The sequence below is a fragment of the Stenella coeruleoalba genome, assembly GCF_951394435.1.
Source record: "Stenella coeruleoalba genome assembly, chromosome: 13".
NCBI lineage: Eukaryota > Metazoa > Chordata > Mammalia > Artiodactyla > Delphinidae > Stenella > Stenella coeruleoalba.
The window spans coordinates 9,226,818-9,237,205 of record NC_137159.1 but is presented as its reverse complement, the minus strand read 5'-3'; the positions used below and the strand labels follow the sequence as shown (position 1 = coordinate 9,237,205).

Below are 10,388 nucleotides of genomic sequence, written 5' to 3'. Positions count from 1 at the left end.
GAAGTTCTCTGTTAGTCCAGTGGTTTGGACTTGGAGCTCCCACGGCAGGAGCTTTGGCCTGACCCCGGGCTCATGAGCCAAGATCCCACAAGCTGCATGGGGCGGCAAAAATAAAACACAAAATACAAAAAACAATAAGAAAGTAAAAAATAAAATTAGACTAGAAAAATAACAGATATGCTAGAAAGAATATAAAAATATAGATGAATCAACAACTGGAAACTACATCAGTACCACAATAGTAAAAAAAGAGGAGGAGGGAAAAGAAAAAGAAAAAAGGGAGAAAAGACCTTGGCTGTTTAGGGTGGAGTCTAAGCAGGGCAGGGTTTGGGTGGTGGGCGGGGCCAATGCTCAGGACCCACAGGGTTGGAAAAGGCCCTGGGGACTGTGGGGTGTTGGGGCTTAGGCTCAAGGAACGGAAGGGCCCCGGACGTGGCCCCCACCCCTGGTCTCAGAGGGCAGGGGACCTCACCTGGGAGGCCAGTAGGCTTTCTGGGCTTGAGTGGGTGGGGCTAACACCCTCCTCTCCTCTCCTGCTCCTCCTGGAGGGCCCCTCCCGCCTGCCTCTCCTTATATTCTGGGCCTCCCTCCTATGTCCCCAAGGACCCTCACAGCCTGGAGGGGGGTTTGGAGGGCAGGGGATTGGCCTGGGAGCTCATCAGTCTCCCCGGGTCCGAGTAGGCAGGGCAAATGACCTCCACTCTTGTCCTGCTCCTCCCGGAGGGCCACTTCCACCTGCCTCTCCTGATCTCCCCGGCCTCAGGGGTGCCGTTCCTTTCTGGCCTCCACTTCTCCTTCCCTCTCAGCCCCCCTATGTCCTACCGGTTCACTTTGGGATTCCTCCCATCTCCTTGGGTGTTGGAGTCCCCCACCAGCGGCTGACAGGTGCCCTAGTTGTGGGGAGATGCCAACTCTGTGTCTTCTCACACTGCCATCTTCCCATCTTTATTCTTTTATATGTGGACATCCAGTTTTCCCAACACCACTTCTGGAAAAGACTGTCATTTCCTCATTGAATGATCTTGGCACCTCTGTCAAAAATTATTTCACAGTATGCATGAGGGTGTATTTCTGGGCTCTCTATTCCTTTCTATTTGTCTATATGGCTGTCTTTATGCCAGTACCACAGTGTTTTGATTATGGTAACTTTGTAATATGTTTGGAAATCAGGCCTCCAACTTTGTTATTTTTTTTCAAGATTATTTTGGCTATTCAAGGTCCTGTGAGATTTCATATGAATTTTAGGATGGCATTTCTAATTCTGTAAAAAATGTCCTTGGGATTTAGACAGTGATTATATTGAATCTGTAGGTTGATTTGGGTGCTATTGACATCTTAACAATATTGTCTCCAACCCATGAACATTGGATGTGCTTTATTTACATACATCTTTAATTCCTTTCAGTAATGTTTTGTCATTTTCATTGTACAAGTCTTCACCTCCTTGGTTAATTCCTAAATATTTTATTCTTTTTGATGCTGTTGTAAATGGAATTGTCTTTTTTATTTCCTCTTTGGATAATTGATTGTTAGTGTTTAGAAATGCAACTGATTTTTGTGTATTGACTTTGTATCCTGCTACTTTGCTGAATTCATTTATCAGTTCTAACAGGTTTTTGGTAGAATCTTTAGGATTTTATGCATATAAGATCTTAGTGTTTGCAAACAGAGATAATTTTCTTTCTTTCCAGTTTAAATGCCTTTTATTTTTTTCTTTGCCTAATTTCTCTGACTAGAGCTTCTTGTACTTGGTTGAACAGAAGTGGTGAAAGTGGGCATACTTGCCTTGTTCCTCATCTTAAAGAAATGCTTTCAGTTTTCATCATTGAGTGTGACATTTGCTGGGGGTTTTCCATATATGGCTTGTACTATGTTAAGGTAGTTTCCTTTGAAAGTCTTTGTCTAGTAACTGATGCATGTGTTTCTTCAGAGTGGCTTCTGGAGATTTATTTTCTTTCTTTAAATGAGTATTTCCTCGTTTCTTTGTATACCTTGTGATCACTGAAAATTTGGCATTTGAAAAAATAGTTGCATCTCCAATATTTGTAGACCAATATGGAAGACCTTTGCTACTTTATGGGCCCTTGAGGTTTTTTTCTTTTTTGAATTTAGAGAAACATTGTGTTTAATGGTAAAGCTTCGCACAGTCCAGCAGCAGGCATGGCCTGGAGTCCAAGCAGCAGGGGTGGGTAGGAGACCTCCATGGAGCCTCACATGGCGAAATTGATGAGGAAGACGACCATCAGATAGAAGAGCCACATAGCCTCAGATAGGGCAAAGCCCAGAATGGCATAGGAGAAGAGCTGCTGCTTCAGAGATGGGTTCTTGGCATAGCCAGTGATCAAGCTGCCAAACGCTCTTCCAGTACCGGCCCCTGAACCAAGCACACCAACTGTGGTGGCCACTGTGTCAGTGTCCTGGGAGACCACACTGGTCTGGAACTCCCGCCCGGCCACCTGAAGTGGGACACTGCTGTAGGAAGGCTGTTCACATGGGATCTCTGGCCTCCTCAGGAAGGAGGCAGACCCAGGCCTGATCAGGCCCCTGGTACAAGAGTGGATCAGAGCAGGAGGAATGAGTAGTGCCCCGCTGGTCTGCTTTTTTTCTGTCTCCCGGCTTTAGCTCTAGGACTCTGGGCCCTTGAGTTTTGTGGTCGTCCCTGGGTAGAGGCTGAAGATATTATCAGATGTTTTCTATGCATGTGTTCTGTCTGGGCTTGTGTGTGTGCTTTTTAAAAATTTCTTCTGTATACACAGCTGATTTCAAATGTCTTAATTTTGCAAAGAGCCTCACTCCAACTTCTTCTCAGAGCCTTAGATGCTCTGTTTATTTTTCTATTATTTTTGAGAAATTTTATTACTTGTAACGCCTTTCCCCCAAGCACCTGCATGTGTGCAGTTCCTCTGCGGTTGTCACATATCATGGCGCCCACTACTGTCTTCTGTGGCCTCTGCCAGTCTGAAATCCAAATTATGCCGCCATTCCCTTTTTGAGCTCCAAGTCAGGTGAGATAGAAGCCAATCTCTGGGTCAGCCTACAGATCAAAATGTTGCCAACAAGTTATTCTCTGCTCCTTCTGTCCTGAGGAATGGAACTGGGGATCAGGCCACTTCATTCTGATCACACTGTGCTATACTGGGTGGGATAAGGGTGAGTAGAAGTGCTGTGAAATTTCCTACCATTCTGAATGTGATTTTTTTCTTGATGGGGCATTTGCTTGGTTGCTGTAGATCTTTGACTGGTTTCCAGAGCTCCTGTAAAGTTATTTTAGCCCGTCTGTAGTGTTTTGTTGAATGTTCCCCCTCAGGAGAAATGGCCTGGAGCTTCACCATCCACCATCACTCCTGGTGAAGAGGTTTTAGATACAACACAAAAAGCAGTCCATGGAAGAAAAAATTGATAAGTTAGACCTTCTTAAAATGAAAAGCTTCTTCTCTGAGAAAGACACTGTTAAGAGAATTGAGAGACAAGCCAGAGCTCCGGAGAAAATACTTATAAAACACATATCTGATAAAGGACAGGTATCCGAATTATATAAAGAATCCTTAACAATAAGAAAACAAACAACCCAGTTTAAAAATGGGCAAAATATCTGCTCCGACACCTCACCAAAGAATATGTCAAAGAATCACAAGAAAAGATGTTCATTATCATTCGTCATTAGGGAATTGCAAATTAAAACAACACTGAGATACTGCTAACAACTATTAGAATAGATAAAAGTCACAGAACTGACAATATCAATTGCTGGCAAGGGTGCAGAGGAGAAGGAACCCTTGTTCACTGCTGTGGGAGTGCAAAATGGTGCAGGCAGTTTGGAGACAATTCGGCAACTTCTCGCCACGCAAGCCGGCAAATTGTGCTCCTAGGTATTTACCCAAGTGCCTTGAAAATCTATGTGCACAAAAATCTGTACATAAAGGTTTATAGCAGCTTTATTCCTAATCAACCCAAACTGGAAGCAGTCAAGGTGTCCTTCGACAGGTGAAAGTATAAACAAACTTTGGTCTGTCTGAACGATGGAACATTACTCAGGAATAAAAAGAAATGAGCTCTCAGGCCATGAAAAGACATAGTTTACTCCTAAGTGCATGTTCCTAACCAAAAGAAACCAGTGTGAAAAGGCTACGTACTGTATTATTTGCATCATGCGATATCCTGGAAAAGGCAAAACTATAGTTAAAAGATCAGTGGTTTGCAGGTGTTTGGGGGGAAGGTGGGAGGGTTGAATAAATGAAGCACAGAGGGTTTTTTTAGGGTGGTGAAAATATTCTGTATGACACTGTAATTGTGGATATGTGACACTATGCATTTGTCAGAACCTATAGAACGTTGCAGCACAAAGAATGAACCTTACTGAAATAGATAGCTAGTGGGAAGCAGCTGCATAGCACAGGGAGATCAGTTTGGTGCTTTGTGACCACCTAGAGGGGTGGATAGGGAGGGTGGGAGGGAGACGCAAGAGGGATACGTAGAGCTGATTCACTTTGTTATACAGCAGCAACTAACACAACAGTGTAAAGCAATTATACTCCAATAAAGATGTTAAAAAATATTAGGAGAAAAAAAGAAGAAGCTTACTGTACAAAAATTAAAAAAAAATCATTTAGGAAGATCCCAGGATGGAATGAAAAATATGACAAAGCAATCTAGCTTATTACAGATGCATGAAACAACCTCATTGAAGGAGACAGGGGAAAAGTTGCTGACCTAAATACCTTTGGAAACGAGTGTAGTCTGTACGACCAAAAGCAAAAGAAACTGCATATCAGCGCTCTACTCTAGTTGATAAAGTTGTTTCCCATATGAGTTCAGGTTAGCAATTCTGATACTGTACACTGGAGTTGAATAATGGATAGCAGATGGTGGGGTCCAGTTTTCTCGTTGTTGGAGTGGGAGTTTACACATACACAAAGGGAGGAAGCTACGATGTTCCATATCATAATTAATTAGAGACATTAGTATGACTCTTGTTTAGCTTAACATAGATAGTTAAATATAGAAATAATTATAGATATATATATATATACAGGAGTTAGTATGCACATGTATATATTTTTGCCTTGTCAGCTGAGAGGGCCTAGAAGCAATGATCCTCTGGTAGCAACAAGCGTACCTCGCACTCAGATCCTGGTTTCCAATGCCATTCTCCAATAAAAGGAACTGGGGTCCTTGGAGAAATCACTGATTAGGGCAGAAAATATATAAGATCAGACTGTAGACTATTGTAGTGCCAGAAAATAAGGAAGTGCTCAGACGACCCCTGCCAAAAAAACCCACGCTGATGGGAGTGTGCAACAGGGCACAGAACCAATGGAAAGAGTTCCCAGTGGCCAAAGCTGAAACATTTCTGCACAATAAAATAAAGTAATACTGGATTATAACCCAAAGCATAAAGTAAAATTCCATGAGTATATACTGATACAAATAAATAATTGACTAAATAAATGAATAAATAAATAAATGGAAGAGAAGAGACAGAACTCCCAGGCAGAAGAATTCCAAATAATTTGTGTAGATATTCCGTCCTCAAGGAGGTAGAGCACAACTCCCACTTCTTAAGTCTGAGCTGTAGATAGTGACTTCATTCCAAAGACTGCAGCATGAAAACGAGGAATAGAAGAGTACAGATGGTTCCTGACATACAACGGTTTGACTTACGATTTTTCTACTTTATGATGGTGCAAAAATGATACATATTCAGTAGAAACTGTACTTTGAATTTTGATGTTTTCCTGGCTAGCAGTATTTGGTACAATACTCCTTCATGATGCTGGGCCGTGGCAGCGAGCCTCAGCTCCCAGTCAGCTGTGTGATCACAAGGGTAGAAAACACAGACACTTAGAATCATTCTGTGTCCAGACAACTACCCTGGTTTTCATTTTCAGTACAGTATTCAATAAATTACATATCTCATTCAACACTTTATTGTAAAATAGGCTTTGTGTTAGGTGATTTTGCCCAACTGTACGCTAATGTAAGTTTTCTGAGTGTGTTTAATATAGGTTAGGCTAAGCTACGATGTTCGGTAGGTGAGGTGCGTCAAATGTATTTTCGACATGATATGTTCAGCTTATGATCTGTTTATCAGGATGTTACCCCATCATAAGTCGAGGAAGATCTGTAACTTTTATAGTGGAGAAACCTGACAGACACTGCCTCGACCAGGATGACGGCCAAGATCAACAGTGATAAGGGATGTTAATAGTATATACACTTCATATAACGTAATGAAAATGGCAGTATACCTCTGTAGTGTTCCTCCCAAGAACACATAACCCCAGTCTAATCATGAGAAAAACATCTGAAGAATCCAAATTGAGGGACATTCTATAAAATGCCTGACCAGTATTCACAAAATTGTCAAGGTCATAAAAAACAAGGAAAGTCAGGGAACGTGTCACAGCCAAGAGAAACCTAAGGACACGTGATGACTACATGTAATATGGAATCCTGGATGGCATCCTGGAACAGATAAAGGACGCTGGGTAAAATCTAAGGAAATAAGAATGAAATATGGACTTTAGTTAATAATAATAATGTCTCAATATTGGTTCCTTAATAATAACAATAATTATAATTACCATCCTAATGTAAGATATAAATGATGTAAGATATAAATACTGGGGTGTATGGCAGCTCTCAGTACTATCTTTGCAGTATCTGGAACAGGCACCATTTACTTATAATGTTTTTGGCCTCACCTCATTTGTTTTTCCCCGCCTCCTCTGAGATAGGACGGTCCTGTATTCATGTTGGGCAACCAAGGTGAAGAGAGCAGTAGTGAGTGTGGCAAATGTTCACTGCAGAGCTGGGATTGAAATCCAGTCCAGACCAACTGCACAGTCCCTGTACCCACTGTATATTCCACTTCTCAATGCCCTTCAGCCAAAGACCACCAGGAGCATACTTGTACTTGTACAATTTGAGCATATGCTTTGTTGATGAGGGAGAATACACTCCGTCGTGAACCTTGTTGTGTTCCAGCAATAGTGTGTGAAAAAGAACCTATTACAGGACTTGACCTCTGAGTAGGTCATTGGAGGGTATGTCTATGATTTGGAGGTTTGCTGCAGATTCAGTGCTGTTAGAATGTTGTCAAATTAGGGATGAAAGTGGGGACCTTACTACCAGCCTTACAGAAATAGAAAGGAATATAAGAGAATACTATGAATATCTGTATGTCAACAAATTAGATAACCTAGATGAAATGGATAAATTCATAGAAACACATAAACTACCAAATTGACTCAAGAAGAAATAGACATTCTGAATAGACTTCTAACAAGTAAAGAGATTGAAGACTTCCAATAAAGAAAAGCCCTGGTCCAACTAGCTTCACTGATGATTCTACTAAATATTCAAAGAAAAACGAACACATTCTTTTTTTAAAAATTAATTTATTTTTATTGGAGTATAGTTGCTTTACAATGTTGTGTTTCTACTGTACAGCAAAGTGAATCAGCTATACGTATACATATATCCCTTCTTTTTTGGATTTCCTTTCCATTTAGGTCACCACAGAGCACTGAGTAGAGTTCCCTGTGCTATACAGTATGTTCTCATTAGTAATCTATTTTATACATAGTATCAGTAGTGTATATATGTCAATCGCCATCTCCCAATTCATCCCACCCCACCCTTTGTTCTCTGTGTCTGTGTCTCTATTTCAGCTTTGCAAATAAGATCATCTATACCATTTTTTTAGATTACACCTATATGTGTTAGTATATGATATTTGTTTTTCTCTTTCTGACTTACTTCACTCTGTATGACAGTCTCTAGGTCCATCCACATCTCTACAAATGACCCAATTTTGTTCCTTTTAATGGCTGAGTAATATTCCATTGTATATATGTACCGCATCTTCTTTATCCATTCCTCTGTTGATGGACATTTAGGTTGCTTCAAGTCCTGGCTATTGTAAATAGTGCTACAGTGAACACTGGGGTGCATGTGCCTTTTTTTAAAGTTTTAATTTTTTAATTAAAAAATTATTTATTTTTGGCTGCATTGGGTCTTCGTTGCTGCACATGGGCTTTCTCTAGTTGCGGCGAGTGGGGGCTACTCTTCGTTGTGGTGCATGGGCTTCACATTGCGGTGGCTTCTCTTGTTGCGGGCTCTAGGTGCGTGGGCTTCAGTAGTTGTGGCACGTGGGCTCCGTAGTTGTGGCTCACGGGCTCTAGAGCACAAGCTCAGTAGTTGTGGCGCACGGGCTTAGTTGCTCCAGAGCATGTGGGATTTTCCCGGACCAGGACTCGAACCTGTGTCCCCTGCATTGGCAGGTGGATTCTTAACCACTGCGCCACCAGGGAAGTCCCGTGCATGTGTTGTTGTTGTTGTTGTTGTTGTTGTTTGCGGTACGCGGGCCTGTCACTGTTGTGGCCTCTCCCGTTGTGGAGCACAGGCTCCTGACGCGCAGGCTCAGCGGCCATGGCTCACGGGCCTAGCCGCTCCACGGCATGTGGGATCCTCTCGGACCGTGGCACGAACCCGTGTCCCCTGCATCAGCAGGCGGACTCTCAACCACTGCGCCACCACGGAAGCCCCATGTGTCTTCTTGAATGAAGGTTTTCTCAGGGTATATGCCCAGCAGTGGGATTGCTGGGTCGTATGGTAGCTCTATTTTTAGTTTTTAAAGGAACCTCCGTACTCTTCTCCATAGTGGCGTTATCAATTTACATTCCCACCAACAGTGCAAGAGGGTTCCCTTTTCTCCACACTCTCTGCAGCATTTATTGTTTGTAGACTTTTTTTTTGATGATGGTCATTCTGACTGGTGTGAGATGATACCTCATTGTAGTTTTCATTTGCATTTCTCTAATAATTAGTGATGTTGATCATCTTTTTGTGCCTCTTGGCCATCTGTATGTCTTCTTTGGAGAAATGTCTCTTTAGGTCTTCTGGCCTTTTTTTGATTGGGGTGTTTGTTTTTTTGATATTGAGCTGCATGAACTGTTTGTATATTTTGGAGATTAATCCTGTCAGTTGCTTCGTTTGCAAATATTTTCTCCCATTCTGAGGGTTGTCTTTTTGTCTTGTTTATGGTTTCCTTTGCTGTGCAAAAGCTTTTAGGTTTAATTAGCTCCCATTTGTTAAAAACTAACATTCTTTTAAAACTTTCAAAAAAGAGCAAAGAATACTTAACTCATTCTTTGAGACCACTGTTACCCTGAAACCAAAGCCAAAGACATCACAGGAAAAGAAAACTGTAGACCAATATCCCTTATTAATATAGGTGCAAAAATCCTCAAAACAAACAAAAAACATAGCAAACCAATCCAGCAGTATATTAAAAGGATTATATATCATGACCAAGTGAGATATATTCCAGGGATGCAAGGTTGATTCAACATACAAAATCTATCAGTGTAATACACCACATCAACAGAATAAAGAAAGAAATCCACACGATCATTTTAATAGATGAAAAGCATTTGACAAAAATCCAGCACCTTTCATGATAGAAACATTCAACAAACTATGAGTAGAAAGGAACTTCCTCTGACAAAGAACATCTATGAAAAATCCACAGTTCACATCATACTTAATGGTTTAAGACTGAAACCTGGGACTTCCCTGGTGGTCCAGTGGGTAAGACTCCACGCTCCCAATACAGGGGGCCCAGGTTTGATCCCGCCCCTGCCTGCCACAATGAAGATCCCATGTGCCGCAACTAAGACCCGGCACAGCCTAAATAAATACTGAAAACTTTCCTCCTAATATCAGTATCAAGACAATGATGTATAGTCTTGCCACTTTTTTTTTTTTAAATATGAATTTTATTTCATCAATTTCCCCTTTTTTTTTTTTTTTTTTTTTTTTTGCAGTACGCGGGCCTCTCACTGTTGTGGCCTCTCCCGTTGCGGAGCACAGGCTCCAGACACGCAGGCTCAGCGGCCATGGCTCACGGGCCCAGCCGCTCCGCAGCATGTGGGATCCTCCCGGACCGGGGCACGAACCCGTGTCCCCTGCATCGGCAGGCGGACTCTCAACCACTGCGCCACCAGGGAAGCCCAGTCTTGCCACTTTTATTCTACATTGGACAGGACTTACTAGCCAGATAAATTAGGCAAGAAAAAGAAATGAAAGTTTCCGAATTAGAAACACACACACACACACACACACACACACACACACACACACAAATACACACACCTTTGAGAGATAATAAACCAGTTCAGCAAACTTGCAGGATACAGATGAACACACAAAACTTTGTTGTATTTCTACACAATGACAATGAACAAGCCAAAAAGGAAATGAAGAAAATATTGGGTTGGTCAAAAGGTTTGTTTGTTTGTTTCTGTAAGATGCCTGTAGTAGCACTTAGTTGTCTTTAACTTCATTCGAAACAATTTTGTTAGATTGTATGTGACAGCTGTCAT

The 10,388-nt window shown here is 41.7% G+C and overlaps 1 protein-coding gene across 1 annotated transcript; it reads right to left on the bottom strand.

The window, feature by feature from the left end:
* Positions 1 to 2,210: 2,210 nt before the first annotated feature.
* Positions 2,211 to 2,923, bottom strand: LOC307196609 (ATP synthase F(0) complex subunit C1, mitochondrial-like; the record flags this gene model as incomplete). Its single annotated transcript, XM_079941684.1, has 2 exons — positions 2,211 to 2,609; positions 2,861 to 2,923. The coding sequence occupies 2 exons, from the start codon at positions 2,921 to 2,923 to the stop codon at positions 2,211 to 2,213; spliced, it is 462 nt and encodes a 153-aa protein (XP_079797810.1).
* Positions 2,924 to 10,388: the final 7,465 nt, after the last annotated feature.